Source organism: Talaromyces rugulosus, chromosome V (assembly GCF_013368755.1).
Source record: "Talaromyces rugulosus chromosome V, complete sequence".
Taxonomy (NCBI): Eukaryota; Fungi; Ascomycota; class Eurotiomycetes; order Eurotiales; family Trichocomaceae; genus Talaromyces; species Talaromyces rugulosus.
This window is the reverse complement of record NC_049565.1, coordinates 4,011,984-4,032,122: the sequence shown is the minus strand read 5'-3', so window position 1 is coordinate 4,032,122 and position 20,139 is coordinate 4,011,984. Positions and strand designations below refer to the sequence as shown.

Here is a 20,139-nt window from a genome sequence, read left to right as displayed (position 1 = left end):
AGGCGTGTTGCTGGTTTGCGCCCTTGGGGATTCCAAAGGCGAGTCGCGCGAGTGGGAATAGTTTTGTGAGCTGGGAGAGTGTTGTGGTTAGAACGAAGGCTCGCACAAATGGTAAGGGTGAGGGGGAAAAGAGGGATTTCTTGGGGTGGAAAAAAACGGTCAAGGTGTCGTTTAATTAGGGCACAGGGCAGGCAACGATCAGCCCCGCGGGTCCCAGGTGGCAAGGCACGCTGGCTGGGGGGAAACGCTTAGATTCGCACTTACAAGGCTTCACAAGACAAGAGTCGATTCTGCTAGTCGAGGGTGCGAGGTTGGGAGAGGAGGGAGGAGGAGGGAGGAGCGAGGTTGTGTGTGGTGGTTTTGCGGGGATAGAAATTGGCTGCGCTTTTTGGTGGCTTCCGGCTTGCACCGACAATTTTTCCTCCCGACCGCATTGTTTGTTATCTAACTAACTATTAGATTAATATTACCAAGTACTACCGCTGTGCTATTAATCTAAAGCTATTAATCCGGTCCAATAATTGCTTTGATTATTGATTGTTGATTATTAATTATTGATTTTCATGTTTCTACTATTTCTGCCTTGGAACGTCAACTATTGGTGATGTCAGTCGTTCCTGCGCGATTTTCCTCCAGCCAATATATATAGACACGCACTAGTTATTAGCATATCGGCACGCGCACGTCCCGTAATAATTACCACGCACCTTGCCCTAATCCAGCCCTGAATTTGTTAAAGTATGATATTAACATGTCACGCCCTACTGAGACATCGTTATTAGTCTGTTGGAAATACATCAATATGTTTTTTTTATAGCAAAGACTACTAATAGGTGGTTTAAGATGTTGGCTCTCCCACGAAGGCCTGGATAGTCTTATACTGACTGGGAGGGTAAGAGCAGCTGATTCGGATAATGAAATTGCATAAATTTCGAAATAGAATCCTTGTGTGGAAATCTTTTACCTGCCCTAAGTTTAGTAATTACGGGGTGCTTACCAGTTCTCTTACGTATGTATTATTCCTAGATGAGATGATGGCGGATGCCTAAGATCCGCCGTGCCTCCCTTCACCTTTCCTTCACCTTAACCCCAAATAATCCATTTTGAAATATCTGAATTACAAAAAAAAAAATGGTCAACAGTACTGTTCCTCTACACGCCAACTGCCTTGAATACTGCTCGTACGACAGCCTGCACGCGTATGAAAAATGCCAACTTTAGACAGTCTTCCGCTGGAGCTATTGCAAATCATCGCATCAAATCTTTCACAGAGGGACATCGGCGCTTTCGTCAGAAGTAATCGGCAATTTTATATTTCATTGATCTCTTACCTCTATCAGTACAACAAGAAACACCATAGGGGTTCAGCATTGGTATGGGGTGTTCAAGAAAATAGAGTGGACACAGTACAACGCTCGATACAGGAAAACTTTCATCTTAATATCATATTCCCAGACAGCCCCGCTGGTTATTATATCCATCGAGATTCTTATGGGTATGATTATTATCTAACCCCTCTGGATTCCGCGATAAGATGCTGTCATTACCGCATGGTTAGACTACTTATCGAAAACGGGGCTGCGGTAAATCAAACGCATATCACACGCGCGAGTCGGTATAATTGTCATGCATATATGCAGGAATGTATAAATTATGAGATATTTAGCGTGCCCACAGCAAAGGCTAAACTACAAGCTTTGAGGGCAGCATTACAAATGGGACATAACGAACTTGTCGACCTTGTCTCAAAAGACCGGGCGGATGTACCGAGCCTTTACCGTGAAGCCTTAGATATTATTGACGAGGCCGTGAAACGTTGCAAACAAAATACATTGCCAATTGTGAAATTGCTTTTGGACAAAGGAGCAGAACTCAGATGGAGTATGTATGAACCCTCAGACTCAAGAATAATGACATGCGACGCCACTCTCAGGCCTATTTTGGAGAGATGGAGGTTGGTCAGTCCTACTGGACGTTCATTTACTCCAAATGCTGTGTGCGATGCAGCATTTTACGGCAATAAACCTTTGCTCAATCTTTTCCTTGAAATGGGTGCAAGCCCTAACTGTGTAGGCACAAGCCAAACTGGGTAGGAACCCCTCTAATGGCGGCAGCACATTCTGGACAATTTAAGATGGCGAAGTTTCTTGTAGAAAAAGGGACTGATGCAAATCTGACAATTGGGCCTGTAACCACTTCTTTGTCGATGGCATGTTATTCAACAAGTGCCCCCTTGAGGGAGAGGGTGCCCCCATGGCTTCAAGACATTGAAGAAAAAACAAAAATAATCGATTATCTGTTGGAGCTTGGCGTTAAATGATAGAAACACAATGTTAAGAAAACGAATAAACAAATTGCTTTACCAAAACTGTTGTTGATACTAGCTAGTTAATGCAAATGTTGCAAACAACATTAGCTGTTGCCAAGAGATCTATAACCCAACGCTGGCCAATCACGAGCAGTATTACGTAGCCCCACCTTTTCAAGATCGCGATGACGCACATTCTGCCTTTGACCAATCAGCGTGCTCGCATTACTTACTGTATAAATGCATCTATTTTATATTGTAATATATCTAGATATTGAATGCACTCACGTCCGTCCAAACGCATACATCTCAATGCTGTCCGTTTCCGAGTACGGCGCCGGGAGAGACACGCCTGTTTGCTCCAGGATGGCAAACGACGCTTCCTGCATGAGCTCGAAGAAGACCGCCTCGCTTTCGTGGCGTCGCTTTAAAGAGACCAACACGAGAGCATGAGGCGAAACGTTGGTCAGGTATCCCAGGACTCGGACCAGCGCGGGGAGACTGTCGGCGTTGTACGTGCAGTCTGATACGAGGACCAGGTCCACTGCCTCTCCGAAAACATCGTCGCTCGGCTTCTCGTCCCAATCGAGCACTTGGAAATCAAGTGCTGATCCCGGTGCCAGGCGCGCAGCCTGTATGTTGCGAGACACGATCTCGTCCACTTCTGGGAGATCTGTGAGTGTGACGGCGCATCGAGGGAGCATCTGGGCGAGGGCAATGCCGAAAATCCCACAGCCTGCACCCAATTCTACAGCGCGGACAGCTTTCTTTCCTCCGTTTTTTATGCGATTCTGGAGTTGCTGCATTCCGGCGGCCTCGTTGTTGATTGTATTTCGCAAGCATATAACAGCGGCAAGTGCAGCATCCCTAGTATTTGTACATAATAATCAGTGACTGGCAATACCTCACTCACGCCATCCCAGCGTACCATATATGCCGCGCAATATTGTTGCCGGTCTCTTCCCAGATCCGAAGCTGGCTGTCACTCCGCAAGGCAAATCGTCTCTCAACGAGCTTCGCAGCAGTAGTGCCTTGAGGTCCGCCGAAAGCCGCGCTGCATCCTGATATAACCAGTGGTGTAGTGGTGCAATCACCCAGCTCGTCAACGCAAACAGTCTTTTCCCCAATCGCTAAGATGATCGACTGCTTTGTCAAACTAAGTCTAACAGGTCCAATTGAAACCAGTAGCTCTCGTTTCCCCGCCTGCCACGAGACAGCCTTCCCTTGGATAACAGTGTTTGTATCAAGGGCGAGTAATTGTGCATGTAGTGACACATCTTCGGCCAAAAATGCATCGCCCAGATCTGTTGTGATGGAGATCAGCGTTGAGACCGAGACGAGTCCGTTTTTGCCATCCTGCACCTTGGGGGGCTTTAGGAAGCGTATATAGTACACCATGTTGTATATCAGCCGAGACCAGTCATATCGAAAACCAAAGCTGCGTGTTCCACTACTTCAGTGACTTCTGATGTGTGTTGTACGGGATAGAAAAGTTGGTACCATGTTGATTGGCGCGGCTTATCTCCTCACGTGCGTGGGGAACAAGTGTTTAGTGTTAGCGGATCGATCACCCGCCAAACGGTGCCCCCAACCTCCATCGCAATGAATCATCGCATTCCTTCTCACCCATAGGTTATGCCCGACATATCTTCACAATCTGCCCTTGCGACAAGGCATGTGAAACACAAACCCCCCCCTCCCAGAGCAACGACGGACTTTGGCCCGGGCACATCCTCTGCCCCGATTTCAATGTGACTGGAAGCAACGATGATGCGCACGAATGACCCCCGAATCCGCCAGACCCTGAATCGTTTCTCGCACAATCTCGAGTCTGCCAATGAGACTGCCCAAGAGGGTTTCTATACGTTTGCGCAGGAGTACCTCGCGCCCTGTTTTGCCTCGATCGGCAATTGTCTCAAGGAATGCACAGAGCCGTGTCTACCGAGCGGCCGCGACAATCACTTGCGACGCCGGCGCCAGGGTCGCGCCGAGGTGAACTTTGATTTCTACGACGATTGGGATAATGAGGACGAGACGGATGGGTTATTGGGATGGGGCAATGATGAACTGGACCGGCTGCTCGCCGGCAGCGGGGGCCCGCGCGGTGGATCTTCTGCGCAGCAGCCCCGGCGACAGCGCAAAATGAGCTATGGCGCGGCGCGCACTAGGAGGAGGAGTTCTGTGTTGCCAGACCAGAGGAACGATCCTACTGTGATCCCCAAATCGTCCATCATTGGGTTTTTGGAGCGCCTTCCGTGGCAGATTGGCCGGCGAGGAGTCAAGTATCGCCCATCAGCGGCTGATCTACAGGAGCGACCCGGAAGACTTCCCCATGACGAGGAATACGAAGCCCACGAAACCCATGACGGTATTGAAGCTCAACCTTTGATAGAGGAAGGGGATGAGGAAAGTGACAGCGCGCCTGCCCCTCCACTCTCGAGGAAGAAACAAAGACGAGTCAGAAGCATAACACAGTCATCACAAGAGACGGCCAATTCTTTAAGCTCCCGAGGAGACCTCATATTTGACGATGAAGACGACGAAGACGCTGTTCCGCTGGACGAGGAATTCGCTGTTGCTTTAGCCCGTCGAAGCACCGGATTGACATCTGACGACCATCTTGTCGGAAGCGGTGGTCGATCACGGCGGACAACATCCGGCTACTCCTCCAGAGACTCCAAGGGAGGCAGGGGAAGAGAGCGGAGAGAGTCGAAATCAGACGCAGAACCTATTCAAACCGAAGATTATCCATCCATGGTAGAACTAGCCAAGGAGGAACAAGCCGCGGAAAACGAAGAAGAGCTAGAAATCGCGCGAAGGCGCAACGCAGCTCAACACTTGGCTGTGACGCAGGGATTACTTCGAGATCAGGTAAGAAATCTATATACTATTATTCGACTCCTGACTGATTAATTGTTCAAGTCCTCTGGTCCAAATTCCCCGAGCATGCCTCAAAGTAACCCCTCATCTATACATGAAAATGACGAAACGACCGAACCCTTTCCTTCTTTACCCATAACACCGATATCACAAAGGTCTAATTCTTTACATTCCGAGGGCCAACCGACTGAGGTGACTTTGGAAGATGAGGCAGACCTCTCAGAGGGTAGTTGATCTATCCACTTTAAGTAAGCTATTCGACATGAAGGCGGAGATGGTATAAATTATGCGCTGTAAGATATTACTATAAGACCGCATGGTCTTAGGGCCAATAATATATTAGAACCAAGCTTCATCTTAAACTTGCGTTGTAGTTTTAACTGCATGTAGCATGATTCGCAGCGAGGCATCTATCATACATGTTGCGTCATTGCTGCCTCACCTTTGACATTTAAACAACAATAACTGACCTCTTCTTTCGCATTTAAAACTTTCACAGATCCAAAAACAAACAATACTAAATAAAAGAAAGACAAAATAATGTCCAAAAACATCCTCATCATGGGCGCAACACGCGGCCTCGGCGCCTCCCTAGCCACCCACTATGCCTCTCTGCCATCCACATCCCTCGTCTACGCAACAACACGCGCGAGCCAGGATCGACCATATTATTTAGAAACCATGGAAGCCTCAATAGAGTTGGCGAAATTTGCTCATTATAGCTTAGCAGTTTCAATATCCCTGATTACAATTCCTAGTAGTTAGTAAGATGATATGAACCTACCTTGACTACATAGAAGTTTGATATGTTCATATCTGAAATTCAGTCAGTTTCTATGACTCTAGGCAGCGACCTTGCCGCTTCATATAGAGTGACAGCTTCTGTAAAAAGATCAACATCACTTATTATTGATCTAGAGAAAAAGGGGGATAAACCACCGTCAAAGGAAGTTGGTCTAAAATCAAAGAAAAGCTCATATTCAGGGAAGAAGTAGTCAAGCCACTCACCAATTATATTATCAGTTGCCTTCTTGTTATAGACTATACAGCTTAATGATAGCTATCGTAGGCAGATCTTAGCTTCCATGACTATACATATGTAGTCACGTACTGATCCCCAACACCAACGTAAAGGTGTCTGCCCGTTTGTTGAGGGTGCGGACACCGTTCAAAAGTCCCGGTGTATCAAATATATATACAAGTATATATTCTCCGCAACCGCTTTCGCGGCCCCTCCGATTCAAGCAGTAACGCTTGAAAAGGACAGTTACTAGCTGTCAGACCCAGCTAGTCATTTATAATGATAGTGGCAGGAAGTATATGCCAAGATAGATTTTGACCCATCGAAATGAAAACGACAATGATTGCCGATCATGATGCATGAAGTGCTTTCAGTCGAGCATTTTCAGCTTTGTAAGAGGCTAGGCATCGTCTCCTTTGGCATACTGGTCCGACGGCCCATTGTGAAACCACTGCTTTTCCCTTTACGCAAGTGTTTGGACACAAGTAGCATTTGATGGTTTCCCCTCGGTTCTCGGCCTCTTTGATTTGACGCCTTTTCTCTTGAACAGCATCGGCAAACGGGACACGAAGCGTGCCATGCCCACTGTAATGCTCTCGGCACCGAAAACAGAGGACTTTTTCAGTGGGTTTGTGATACTTGAGCTTCTGTTCATCAGACTCATCAGAATGATTTAGTGGGGGAGTAAATCCACAGTTCTGGCAAGCCTTGTATTCGCCTTTTTCGAGAGCACGACGAATCCGCTCACCCCTAAAGAGCTTTCCTATCTCTTCTGAAGAAGGCTCCTCTTTATTTTGCTTCACAAAATTGTAGCAGTACATACAATACCGTTTACCATCTTTGTGTAGCGAATTTATCAAGACTTGCGTGGAGACGTTGTGACTGTTGTCCTTGATGATCTCGGACTTGGGCCGGTGACAGCCGTCACAAATTGGATCGATCAATCCTTGTTTTTCATCACGACGTCGGTTGCGTTTTGCTATAGCCTCCGCGTCAGGAAGAAGTTCACCGCTCTGGTTATTATAGCACCATTCGCAAAGAAATCCATTTGAAGGGTCGCCTTAGTATGAAACACGTCGGCCGTAGCTTGACTTCATTCCTGAAGGCAATGTCATGATATCACCAGCTGGGTTTTGACATGGTGAAGGCACAGAATAAAGTGGATGCGGAAATTTCTGGGTCAAGCACCAGGCCATATTCAGGCCGAAAAGCTGTCGAGTGATACCAAAGTTATCACAAACCTGATTAAAAAGGTCAAATGACGCTTGTGTGTTTGTTTTGTTTTCAAATAGAAGATAAAACGTTCGGAGGAGAACCATGAAAATTCCTTCGAGCATGTACACATAACTCTGCTCGGTATATCCATCAAAGACAGCCAACACTTTGAAGCTGAATTCAAATGGAAACTCACTGCGGCCGGCATGTCGGTAAAGACACATATCTTTCTTCGATGAATGGACAGTTCCTACCCGGGTATATCGAATTGTCTCATTGTGTGCATCAAATCGCTTTTTCAAGCCAGTCGGGGCAGCACCAACATAACCCATTTCTTTCTCTTGTCCGTGATGTTCAGACTGGAAAAAGATGCCATACACACCCTGGCGTTTTGGGATTTTCTTGAACGATGGAAGAGCGAATAAAACATCAAATGACCATGATTCCTTTTCAAACAAGGCTTGCACCTGTTCTGGTATCGCCTTCAGATACTTTTCGAGCCAAGTGTCAATATCAAGATCACGAAACGCCTTCCAGTATGAAGGGTTCATCGCTCGCAGAGAACAATCAATAGGGATGTCTTTCTGTGCCAGTTCATCAAAAACTGAATGATTCCGCGAAGCAAGACTGCAAATGGGCGTTTGAAATCTGCAGAGGAGCAGAACACAGCGACTGAGTTGTCGAGTTGCGAAGAATCACCCTTTTCGGGCGAAGGATCTGTCTGATTGGCGATTTCATCGTCATCATCATCCTCCTCGTCGCTAACCGAATACTCAGGGTCGGACTCGAGGGCTTTCTTCTCTTTAGCAGACTCAATGTCACTATCATCGAGCTCGGCAACTGAATCATATGGCTCCAATGCTTTTCCGACCATATCGTCGGCAGGGATCTTTAGAGGGGATTTAAATGACCCCAGGTTGCGCCATTTGGTGAAATCAGGCATGCCATCCCCGTCCGAAGCTTCTGAGTCAGGGATCTCATCTCTCATCAGTCGCTTTGAGGTGCTGGGGCCAGCAGCAGAGGAGGCCGAAACTTGGGCTTGCGCAATTCTGTCGCTGGGAGTAGAGCGAACAGGGGCATGGGCAGGAGAGAAGTAATCATTGATCAAGCGGCGTTTTCGAGGTACAATAGAAGAATCCATTGTGTCGATACCAATTTGAATTCGCTGATTAAAGAGCCAATTGGCAAAAGTTTCAAAGAGCTTCGATAATCTTTTTAGCGTTGGTTCACCACTGAATACGATGATGTCTTCGATGGAGAGATAGGGAAAAAATGAGATTCGAATGTATTTCAGTGGTTTTTTCCATTTTAGGAAGGAGGTGGTCACGGGAGTGGAAGGAGTCTCCTTCCCTAAGACGGGCTGGGCGCAATAACATCGAGGACGTCTCCTATTCATCAACAGCTACAGCTACAGCAGCAACAACAGCAAAAGCAACAGCAACAACAACAGCAGCAACAGTAGCAGAAGCAATGGGTAAGTAGCCATCTCGTATTCCATATCATATTCCCAAATCACAATTGAATCGTAATGATAACTGATATGTATATAGCGGAATTTACTTTCACTTTCCCTTACCAATCTCGTAAGTTGTCCTAGTAGCTATCGAACAACCACTCAACTACCTGTACATTGACCACCATCTGAAAAGTCGACAATGATCAACTCCAGGCCGAGACGGCAACGGTGCCTGTTCGTCAGGCAACTGGCGGGCAGGCATCGTTGTTTGTCAAAGCTGAGGAAGGAACTGGGGTGAGTAGTCTAGCTTTTTCCAAGTATAACTGGTGCGATTGAACTGAGTCTAACGATCTCTATTCTAGCTGTCATCTCGAATGGAGATGGACAGTGTTGTCCCCGGGGTAAGAAAAGCAAAGTACTTTCAATGTATATGCATTGAGTTTAATAATGATGAATCATTTCAGGATCCATCTAAAATGGATTCAAAGCAGAAATCGTCGGCGGACGTAAGTATACATGTTATTAGTGCTGATTATATAGATGGACTGATTTGGGTATAGATTAAACGTCGTTTCGAGGAGCTTATGAAAGAGGCTCAGGAAGAGGGGGTTGAGCTCCCCATCAAAAAACAATGCCTCGACCAGGAGGATGAAAAGCTGGGCCCCGAGGCCTTGGCCTACAAGAAGAAAGTTCGGGGGGACCTGGATAGGCAGGTCGAAGCGATTAAAAAGAATCGCGCAATATACAAGCAGCATTGCGATAGGTTGGAGAGTGCGGAGAAGGAGATCAAGGAGATGAGACGGGTGAAGAAGGGAATGAAGACCCAGCTTGATAAGCAGCAGGAGGAGATCGATCAGACCAGAGAGAGATTGAGTAAGATTGTCTAGATGTCGAGCGTTAACCCCCGGGGGTGGTGAGTTTTCTCTATCTATTTTTTTATTTAAAAAAAGGGTTAAAGCTGACGGCGAGTAGCTGTCACACCTGACGAGTCGGCAAAGTCTGTAGTGGATTTTGTCGAGAATGACTTTGATATTAGCAAAACGGGGACGTACTGGGCTCCGAGGGGTCCTCGGTAAGTTTCCTTTATACATCAATTGCGATACATGTATATGGCTCTAACGGATACAGTGATATCGGGACTGCAGAGCCCGTACTGGGAAAGAATCTGGCTACGCCTCTGGAACTGCCTTGGTGATTTCTTTACCTGCTATCAAGCATTCAGTGCTCATGAAGAAAGGCTGTAACAGTCTTTCCGGACTAATGTGGAATTGAGAATTCGAATGTCATGTTTATATATACATAAATAAAGGGTCTGTGCCATAAAAATTTGAAAGGCATGGCGATCTGACAAATGCAGACATTCAATGTTTCATCAGCGTGGTTCCATTTAATCACACAACAGAGGAGGAATCTGCCCGCGACATCTATCTCTCTGACCGAGATATTTGTCTAACCTAAACCGAATTCCAAGGTTCAAACTGCCTCGAAAGCAGAGACTGGAGAATGATGGCAGTTCGAAGACTATACGTCAAACAATTCGAAATATGTAGTCCAACTCCGATGTGCCATCCAAGTGTTAGAGATAACATGCGTCACGAGGCAGCAAGGCGAGAAGAATCATTAATGAAGTGATATCATACTGCCCAGAGCAAAATTCACAGCGGATAAGTGGTGAAAGTGATTTCTCGCTGGCTTGTGGTAGACCACACACAATACGCTACCAGTCATCGCCGTGAGAATTTGATAGTCATTGCAGGGCTGAGACAATTCAACTCCCCAATGACCCATTTCCTGCCTGTGATTCGTCATGTCCAAACAACCGATGCAGATTCGCTGGCCACATATTCGAAGTCTGATCCTGTATCCACTGTCTCGTCTGAAACGTCTGGGCGTCATTTTGTGGTGGTGGCACCATGGTATTAGAATGATACTGCCCAGGTATATTACTCCTAGTCTCCGTTGGCGATAGCTGAACAGCATGTTTTGTCGTCATCGTCAGAGGATCTTGAATCAGCCAGGACGGGTTTGCCAAGGGAAGTGTGTTTTGGTCAAATATAGTATAGGAGTAGTCCAGATTCGCGTTCGTCATGATCAGCTCTGGGCTGTGGGATACGGGGCTGTGCATGTTTTGCACGGCTTTTTCGAGCCTATCTGCCAGGACGTGTTGCACACTCGGGGCAGGCCTTTGACTGCCTTGCAAGCTTCTTAGATGGCTTTGAACCAGTGCTATGTCTAAAAAGGATGTCAGCGAAGTTCTTCAACTCACTCTAGTCTAGCATACCATCTTCATTGGCCATTCTGTCTTCAAAACCGCGGAGCACCAGCAGAGCAGCCAGTGTCACCATGACAAGATCCCAATTTGACCATATTCCCGTATCATTTTCACGGAGACGCAGAATTGCTCGTGCCGATATCAAAAGCTCGTGCTTCTCGGTCGAAGTAATATTGTGTGCCCCTAGATCGTGGCCACGAGCGGGGTGATAGATGGAAAGGACGAATAATTTGTGCAGATGATACTGAAGAAGGATCAATATACCGTGGCGATCGGCCTCCGAAGGCTCTGGATTCATGTTTAGCTTCAGCAACGGGCCAAAAAAGTTTATGACTTACGAGAAGCTCCATTATATCGGACCAACCAGTCGTCCAGCCCCTTTGCCCAGCGTCGAATTACTTGCAAGTCCTGGTCTGTAAAGGTCCACTCGGAATTAACAAGCTTGCCGGAACCTTTTCCACTGACAAACGACCATATCGACGGTAGCCCCCTGCCGACAAAATGGCTGAGCCCACTGTGCATCATCTGAGCCAAGCCACGATATGCAGTGTCTTGTGAGCGATCGAGGTTTTGAAGTTGTTGCTGGGGTGGCTGCTTTGGCAGTAATGGATAGCACAGATGAATCGAAGCGTGTTCGACATCGATAACCTTTCTTTCTTAGAACACAACAATATTTAAGAAGACAAAGGATAAAAAAAAACCCCCCCTACCTGAAGACCTGAAAAAAGCCCTTTCCAGTCTAAAGGACCCCGTTCCAAGTGCGGACAATGATCCAAAAGAAGTCGATATCCAATGGAGATCCACGAGCCAGTTGCGTCGATGAAAGCCTCTGAGCTCAAACTCGCCATGATCAAGCCTAGGATATCGTTGAAAGCGATTTCGTCCGCTTTAAACTCAAACTCGCTGGAGTCCCCCAGATCAAATGCCGGGCTAGGCATTACGAGATCTGCAATAGCACTGCATGTAGCGGCAAAATAACCAGGCGCCAGACTCGCATATTCAGCTGAGTTGTGATGTAGCGAGGAAATGTACAGTATAGATGCCAGAAGCAGAGGTGTCGGCGTGAAAAATGTTTTACGATCGGCCAAAAAGTGCAGCAAGGGGAGATGAGTGTGGAATCTGCGATTACAAGTAAGTGCACGTAGCAAAAAAAGATACTTTGAATAGTTCGCACGCACGACCGCCATAGTTGCCGAACCACCTTCTTCGACCAGATATTCTGATCCTGGGCCGATTTGGTCATTTCTCGCAATCGAGTCAGAGCTTTGCCTACCCCAGCAAAGGGAAAGTCTCCATCGTCGGACTCGTCCAGTGCGATATCCAAGTCATCTTCGGCATCGAGAGTCGACATATCATTAGGTACCTTCTTGATGCCTAGGAGAGCCTCGATAGTGTCTAGCCGAGACAAAATAGAGGCCTGGTCAGTCGCCGAGGACGCAAAGTTGAAACTGGCCGTGGCAGTAGCCGTACTGCTGGGAGATATTTCCGGCATCCGATGAATCACCGCGGCCTACATAGACTCATCAATATTGAGCGGAAGAGGGTAGATTGGTATGGCTGGCTACATACATTTGCCCTGGGTCGAAAGATGCATTCTGATTTTAGAGCCTTGCATCTGCGGCATGGGGGCGAGTCGTCGATTTGACATTTCATCTTTTAAGACATGAATGTTTAACAATTGACGCCTCGTGCTATGTATTGCCATTTTGAAGGCTAATTACCTTTTGCCTACGGCAGTTGACTAGATATCCGATTAGACTGGAACTGATCGATGTCTCAAATACAATGCACTCACCACAGGCCTTGGTCGGCTTAGGCGCACCAGGCTGAGTGTCCGCCATTGTGATGATAGCCTTTATTGCTTGTGTGGACGTGGGACGAAAAGATTAAAAAATCACATACTGCTCATACAGCCACGGGGAGGCCCGTAAAACCAATATGGGAGATATAAGCACAAGTAAGAACACTGTAGGACGGTAAGACTCAAGAGTAAGACGCATGGCTGATTGCGCGGTGGCCGAGGTAGTACGCTACTAACGGCTTATCGTAAGTCTTGGCAGGCACATCCGTCCAATTGAACCGTGCCGGGCTTACTGTTGTGTATACGTACATGAGCAAGATATTAATAATTTGCGGCTGTACTACTAAGAAATTAGACAGATTTAAATAAATGTCTTATATAATTATTACATTAGCTGTCCTCGCGTTTTTAGTCCACCCTCCTTAGAACTCGCGGGCTGGGTAGGTCTGAAAAACGGAGAATCCCTTGTCCTGGCTTCGTCTAGACAGACAAGACAGCTTAATACACGGAATCTTCACACAAACACATCGGGGCGATGGTTTACGGTAGATCCGCATATAGAGCTGCCGCTGTGCTGGACATTTGGTGAAACCGGACGGAGGAATTGGAGTTGATCTTGCGCTATAACCCCAGGCATTGAATGCCTGGGGGCGACTAAGTCATCTGCCAGTCATGGCAAGGACTGGAGACGAGTCTTTTTCTGTTCTAGCAGCGCGTGTTGTGTATATGCAGGTCTGTGTCAGGTCAATGTCAATGTCAACCGGTGTTCACCAAGGGAAGGGATGTAGCGATTTCATGCTGTATAGTACAAGAGATATGTAGACTTCGTAATACTTCCACCAACCACATAAAAACACATTATAATACATAGGGTATATGGATATCGCACAAAATCATCCCCTAATTTTAGCTGCCAATGCAGCAAACAATCCAAATAAAATGCAGGAGAGTAGATGGTCTGATGTGTACAGAACTCCGGGGCAAAATGCAGACAATGCATGTTATACAGGCAATACAGACTATGCGGTGCTTGCGAGGCTGTCTTCACCAGCTTCAACAGCAGGGTCTTCTGACTGCAAAGATAGCTTCCTCACAGCCCACTCGCTCGATTCGGAAAATTCTTTCTTTTCACCAAGCACACATAACGCCTGGCGAGGTGCATCGACGAGGAATTTCTGCGCCACCTCGTTCACTTGCTTGGCCGTCACGTCGAGGACCTGTTCTCGCCAGCGCTGGTCCATTTCGTGAGTGACACCGCTCATGAAGTAGCGCGCTCCCTCCTCGTCGACACTGGTGGGCGCATCAAGTCCTTGGAAGATACTCAATTTAGCCTCCTCGAGCTCACGATCCGTCCAAGAACGATCACGAGCAAAAGTGCCGGCTTTGCCGAAGACGTTCAACGTGTTGTTTGGGTTAGGGTCTCGGTAGCTGGACAATGTGAAGACGCCCTTGATAGGCCCGTTACTGGCTCCGGCACCATAAGCACCGCCCTTCTCACGAATCTCTGGATGGAGATACTTGTGAGTCAGCAACTGGGAGAGCACACTCAACGATGCGCTCGACGGGTCAATAAAAGGCACTGTTTCCATTGCAAGACCCGAGTAATACACCTTGTATGGCATGTCGTAGAGGACTTTTCCGGGGTTGCTAGGAAGCTCGAGCGTATTACTCGAAGAAGGAGCTGCAACCTGTTTTGGAAGGGCTGATAACCACTTCTGCAAAGCAGCCTCATTTTCCGACGCGCTGTTGGCCTCGCAAACCATGCGAACACGCAAGTTAGGCGTTCGGGAAATAGCAAAGCTCTGGATTAGACGAAGTTTGTCCATGAGCTCCTGAAGGCCTTGTTGAGAGTTGGCTGCTTTATAAAGAAGATCGGCGGTAGCCTGCAATTGAGCCAATCCAGACTGCTGTTCCTGAACCCAGAAGCTCTCGTTCAAAGAAGCAGCCGCTGCGTTCACCGCGAAGCGATGGCCCGTACCAGCAACAGCGTCCAGGGCGCCGTTCGTCGTAGAACGTAGCAGTTCCATGACCATTCGCGGAGCTGCTTCGCTTGTAAAGTCGGTCTCTGTGACCAGAGTGCGGATGATGTCCAGCATAACGGGAAGGTTTTGGTCCAGTGCAAACCCGCTGAACTGGAGTCCTTCGCTAAATTTTCCTAGTTGAGTTGGCGAAGAGACCAAGTACGACGAGGTGGTGACGCCGCCTGTCTTGAGCTTGATCAAGTCTTCCCACTGCTCCATACTTCTTCCAGAGGTACCAAGGCGCATGACACAGTCATTAAACAGTGGCATCAGCAAACGAAGCTCATTCGGCAAGCCATCAAACGGATTCAGAGCTTGGAAATATGTCAGACCGTTCGTTGGCGCCTCGCGCCACACCACCTCGACGCCGTCAACCTTGGCTTCTCGTACAGGCTTGCGTTCTTTTTCTCTTGAAATATCGCTAACGTGAACGGACGGCAAGCAACTCACGTCTGCGAGTTGTGCGTCTTCTTGGATTTTCAGCAAATCCAGTTCTGATTTGTCCAGTTCAGCAACGGCCTTTTCGACAGAGCCATGTTCCGCAATTAAACCAGAAAGCTTGGTTTCCTTTCGAACTGCTTCTTGCTCGTCGAGCTCTTGGTTATATGTGGGTGAGCCTGTCATCGTGAATTTCATATATTTGTCGTTGAGAAGGTATCTCTGGACCAGAGATTCTAGATATCCGCCTTTTGAATATCTCGTCTTAAACTCATTGATGACATCGTTCCAAGCAAGCTCCTTTATGGGGTCGCTGCCATTAAACCACGACGAGATAGTCTTTTCCATGACTCCGATGCCGAAATTGGCCGTCTTGTGTCTCAGCGCTAGTTCCAGTTGGTGGAGGAAACCTTGGACTTTTTCGTCACTGAATCCGTTCGCGACTGCATCTTCGTAGACATTACGAATTGCTTCGCTCACTTTAGGCACGTCTTCCTGGCGCACACCGTTCACACCAACTGAAAAGACGGGGACTTTGGAAGATGTATCGAAGCCGGTATTGGGAGTAAACGACGATCCAAGCTCGCTCTCAATAAGGGCCCGATACATAGGAGAGCCGTAGCCATCGAGCAGTAACGACGACAGGATTCCTGCCGAGAATGTTTCCACAATATCCGTGATTTCGCCCATCAGCCACGAATCAGACGTTTTGCATTGCCGGTCTTCACTCGTAAACGAATCGATAGGGCCAGAAACAGTGACATTCACAGGTCCTGGTCCAAGATCTTGTGGTACCTTCACATCTTTGTCTGCTGCTCCTTTATTAAAGCTATCCAGAACACCTCCAACTTGCTGCAAGTGATCAGCCAAAGGCATATCACCGTATGTGACAATCTTTGCGTTGCTAGGATGATAATTCTTCCGAGAAAAATCAACTAGTTGCTGATGCGTCAAATCCGTGATAGAGTGCGGGTCACCGCCAGAGTTGTTGATAGCAGGGAAAATGCTCTCTTTAAACCGAATATAATACAGGTAGTTGGCATCCGACATTTGTCCCTTCATCTCATTGTAGACAACGCCCTTGAAGACGATATCATCGAGCTTAGTGGCCTCTGTTGCTTGTTCCTCCGACGATCGCGGATTTTCGGCTCCGAGTCTCCATCCCTCTTGTCGGAAGTCTTCCTCTTTCAATAGTGGGTGGAGTGTAGCATCGAGGTAGACAGACAGCAAATTTTGGAAATCCTGTTTATTTGTGGTGGCAAAGGGATACGTGGTGTGATCGGCTGATGTGAAGGCGTTCATGAAATTAGAGAGGGACCTAGGGAGCATCTTGAAGAAAGGGTCCCTGACAGGGTATCTTTGATGGTATCGTCAGTCTCCCTGGCACACAGAAAAAAAAATACGTTCCACTTACTTCTCACTCCCACATAATGTTGTATGCTCGAGTATATGAGGTACTCCGGTGGCATCTGGAGGATTCGTCTTGAATCCAATACCAAAAACATTGTTCTTGTCATCCCTAGCCACATGGAGATAATCCGCATCTGTCTTGTCATGTTTCAACAGAATAGCCGAAAGATGTAGCTCCGGAACATGTTTTGTCTCCTTGACTGTAAATCCATGAAGCTTTTCTCCGACGCCCGGATAGCTCTTCAGATCCGTCACCGTCGAAGCCGGACGAATAGATAACGACGCATTCTGGAACCGGGACCGTTGTAGCCGTGGATTCCCAGCAGCTCTCAGCAGAGTCAGTGGGTTTCGGCGCACGCCAGTCGGTAGGCGAAGCATGGTGATAGCTCCAGACCGAGCTGGACAGATAAACCGGCTCAAGCCTTATGCCGGTGTCGGTCGGGTTTCTTCACGCGCAAGCTCGGGGGATAGTCTTTGTTGGCGCTGTTTGCAATGTACAGAAAAGCCCAAACCTATTGCATGGCAAGAACTCAAACAAAACCCCACAAGTACAGACGTCGGGAGTTTATATTTTTTCTCCAGTGGTTTCACCAAGTCTTTTCGGAGGCGAATGCCAAGAAAAGTGACTCGATGCGAAATCCGACGCTAGGCCGAGATGAGCCAAGCCGGTCACTCCCCTCTCACGAGTCACGACAGGCTTCGTCCGACTCTAACCACGCTGGAAACCCCGGTAGGAATATCGGCTGCATCTTTTTCGGTAGACCAGCGCTTGCACCAGACATTCTGAGCAGGCCTGAATCGGCGACATTCCTTACGACTTTCCTCTGCGACTCCCACACGCCCTCGAGAAAGTCTCCTGCTCGGCCCGGCGAAGAGAGAGAAAACATCGCATGTACCTCGACTTCCGCATTCCGACAAGCACGATCGATCTAGTTGAGCGACATAGATCGACTGTACGACCGCAGGGAGCATTCCGTGTAGCCTCCAGGCACCTTGACAGGGTAGACCCTGACCGCAACTATCCTGGTTGCGGTCCAGGCACGGCAGTAGTTGTATCGACAACAGCGAACCCACAGTGATACATCGTCCAAACACCTTCCGAAACCTCTTTTGTCCTTATAACGGGGAATTTTGTACAATACTGGCTATACAACAACCATGGCATCGACCACAATGTCTAAGAAGGCCAAGGGGAAGAAGATGGCCGATCCGAACGAAACCTCCAAGCTTCTAGCGGCCAAGATTTCTCAATTGGAGCAAGATGCGGCTGGAGAAAAGGACCAAGAAGCTGAAATTGGTGCGTGCCTTCTCCTTGTTTCTGCGGCCCTCGAAATCGAAGATCGATATTTTCCGCAACGAGCATGTGTCTAATTTTTTTTTTCTTCCCAGAACGCGAAGTCAAGAAGGCTACGAGAGACTTGAACCAACTTTTGAACAATATCGAATCACCGATGACCCGACTCGAGACCGTCCACAAGAAATACACCGAGTTGCTAGCGGACATGAAGAAGCTGGATCGGGATCACTCCAAAAGCAAAAAACGTGCGGATCAGTTACAAAAGGACCAGGACAAGGGCAAATCCGAATTGAATAAGACGCTTACCATGAAAGATAAATTGGAGAAGCTATGTCGTGAACTCACTAAGGAAAATAAAAAAGTCAAAGTGGGTACCACCATACACTTCTTTATCCACATTACGCTGACAATATTGGGGGTAATGTGCAGGACGACAACAAAAAGCTTGAAGAGAATGAAAGAAGAGCCCGCATGGTCGTCAATGAACGTTTGAGTTCCCTGCTTTATGATATCCAGGATGTCATGGCTTCGAAAGAGACGCGAAAGTACGAAAAGATGAATATTGAATTAGACGAAGCGTAAGCACACCAACAAAACACAGTCTACCAATTGCGCTGCTAACCTTGGAGAAGGCTGCGTTCGAAGATAAAGACAATTGCGGAAAAGTTTGAACTGCGTGAATTTCACTTCAAAGGCCTGTTACGAAGCAAGGACGCGGAAATCCAAAGTATTACTGCAAAATTCGAAGAACAGAAGCGCGCGGCAGAGAGCGAGGAGAAAAAGAGCGGTGCTCTCAGTGTCCAGGTGTCCACATTCAACCAAACGGAGACTGAGCTTCGCAGCCAGCTCAATATTTATGTCGAAAAATTCAAACAGGTGGGTGGTTCACTGTTTGAAAATAGGCGAAATGTCTTTTCTAACTATTACCCTAGGTTGAGGATACTTTGAACAACAGTAACGAGTTATTTCTCACTTTCCGGAAGGAGATGGAAGAAATGTCGAAAAAGACCAAGCGCCTTGAAAAGGAAAATCTCACACTGACTCGCAAGCACGACCAAACCAATCGCAATATACTAGAAATGGCAGAAGAGCGGAACAGGAACCAACAAGAGCTAGAAAGATACCAGAAGAAATGTCGACATCTCGAGGAACTTTGTCGTCGCATGCAAGAACAAGGAAGAGGGCATGGTGTAACCGGAAGCGACCACCATCATCACCACCATCATCACCACCACCACATCGGCGAACACGGTCTACCGGGTGAGCTCGAAGGAGACGAAGAGGGCACACAAAGCGAATACGACGATGACGATGAGGATTACGAGGACGATGAAGACGACGACGGCGTGATCAGCGACGAGGAAGAGTACGAAACCATACGCGAGCGCTTCTCGGAACAAGTCATTGAAAAGCCGGTATTCGGACCACCTCCACCTCCTGCGTTAGCTGAAGCTCGAACAAATGGTAATAACAAAGCGGTCTTGAATGGTTATACTATCTAGTTTATCTGAAAGTGTTTGAAGTTGGGTGGGAGTATTTTTCGAATATGTGGCTTATTTTTGGTTTTTGATGTTACTTTTTTTTTATCATACTGGATTTGTCTCCAGTTTTTTGTTTGCAGTGCAAATCATCGACCTTGGAAACGGATATTTCCTTTTCTTGGTTCAATTTGTTGAGACGTGGTCAAATAACTTGGCATTGTCATAAGTTGGGTGTCTTGTCATTGGGACTAGACTACATTGTATTAAGTTGAAAGGCCACCTCTATAGACACTTTGGATCAGTGATTGAATTTGATGTGTTTTCTGAGGAATCACACAAGGTCTCTAGGTTTACTGCTGACAGTGATAGATTGTACTGTATTCTACGTTGAAAAGGCTGAGAATGAGTAAAGAACATGGAGGCCACATAAACCTTATTAGAAATGCTATATTCTTGAGTAACAAAAGTCATGGTCGTTTCGTGAGTGCTTATATTATGTATTCGAAGTATAAGACAATCAACGGAAAAAGTCATAAAAC

General features: G+C 47.3%; 7 protein-coding genes across 7 annotated transcripts; 3 read left to right on the top strand and 4 right to left on the bottom strand.

Annotated features, from left to right (window-relative positions):
* Window positions 1–2,592: 2,592 nt before the first annotated feature.
* Window positions 2,593–3,706, bottom strand: TRUGW13939_09896 (uncharacterized protein; the record flags this gene model as incomplete). Its single annotated transcript, XM_035493015.1, has 2 exons — window positions 2,593–3,175; window positions 3,237–3,706. The coding sequence occupies 2 exons, from the start codon at window positions 3,704–3,706 to the stop codon at window positions 2,593–2,595; spliced, it is 1,053 nt and encodes a 350-aa protein (XP_035348908.1).
* A 369-nt stretch (window positions 3,707–4,075) lies between these two features.
* Window positions 4,076–5,422, top strand: TRUGW13939_09895 (uncharacterized protein; the record flags this gene model as incomplete). The annotated part of the gene is made up of 2 exons (XM_035493014.1): window positions 4,076–5,179; window positions 5,231–5,422. 2 exons carry the CDS (start codon window positions 4,076–4,078, stop codon window positions 5,420–5,422), a joined length of 1,296 nt encoding a protein of 431 aa, XP_035348907.1.
* Window positions 5,423–6,559: 1,137 nt separating this feature from the next.
* On the bottom strand, window positions 6,560–8,565 carry TRUGW13939_09894 (uncharacterized protein; the record flags this gene model as incomplete). Its single annotated transcript, XM_035493013.1, has 3 exons — window positions 6,560–7,222; window positions 7,451–8,008; window positions 8,053–8,565. The coding sequence occupies 3 exons, from the start codon at window positions 8,563–8,565 to the stop codon at window positions 6,560–6,562; spliced, it is 1,734 nt and encodes a 577-aa protein (XP_035348906.1).
* Window positions 8,566–8,964: 399 nt separating this feature from the next.
* On the top strand, window positions 8,965–10,075 carry TRUGW13939_09893 (uncharacterized protein; the record flags this gene model as incomplete). Its single annotated transcript, XM_035493012.1, has 7 exons — window positions 8,965–9,007; window positions 9,074–9,174; window positions 9,243–9,281; window positions 9,345–9,386; window positions 9,441–9,753; window positions 9,853–9,952; window positions 10,009–10,075. 7 exons carry the CDS (start codon window positions 8,965–8,967, stop codon window positions 10,073–10,075), a joined length of 705 nt encoding a protein of 234 aa, XP_035348905.1.
* A 573-nt stretch (window positions 10,076–10,648) lies between these two features.
* On the bottom strand, window positions 10,649–12,993 carry TRUGW13939_09892 (uncharacterized protein; the record flags this gene model as incomplete). Its single annotated transcript, XM_035493011.1, has 8 exons — window positions 10,649–11,112; window positions 11,162–11,440; window positions 11,491–11,800; window positions 11,863–12,271; window positions 12,331–12,662; window positions 12,722–12,805; window positions 12,874–12,893; window positions 12,948–12,993. 8 exons carry the CDS (start codon window positions 12,991–12,993, stop codon window positions 10,649–10,651), a joined length of 1,944 nt encoding a protein of 647 aa, XP_035348904.1.
* Window positions 12,994–13,972: 979 nt separating this feature from the next.
* TRUGW13939_09891 (uncharacterized protein) lies at window positions 13,973–17,200 on the bottom strand (the record flags this gene model as incomplete). The annotated part of the gene is made up of 2 exons (XM_035493010.1): window positions 13,973–16,769; window positions 16,827–17,200. 2 exons carry the CDS (start codon window positions 17,198–17,200, stop codon window positions 13,973–13,975), a joined length of 3,171 nt encoding a protein of 1,056 aa, XP_035348903.1.
* A 780-nt stretch (window positions 17,201–17,980) lies between these two features.
* On the top strand, window positions 17,981–19,621 carry TRUGW13939_09890 (uncharacterized protein; the record flags this gene model as incomplete). The annotated part of the gene is made up of 5 exons (XM_035493009.1): window positions 17,981–18,119; window positions 18,212–18,486; window positions 18,549–18,697; window positions 18,752–18,995; window positions 19,052–19,621. 5 exons carry the CDS (start codon window positions 17,981–17,983, stop codon window positions 19,619–19,621), a joined length of 1,377 nt encoding a protein of 458 aa, XP_035348902.1.
* Between the last annotated feature and the right edge of the window lie 518 nt (window positions 19,622–20,139).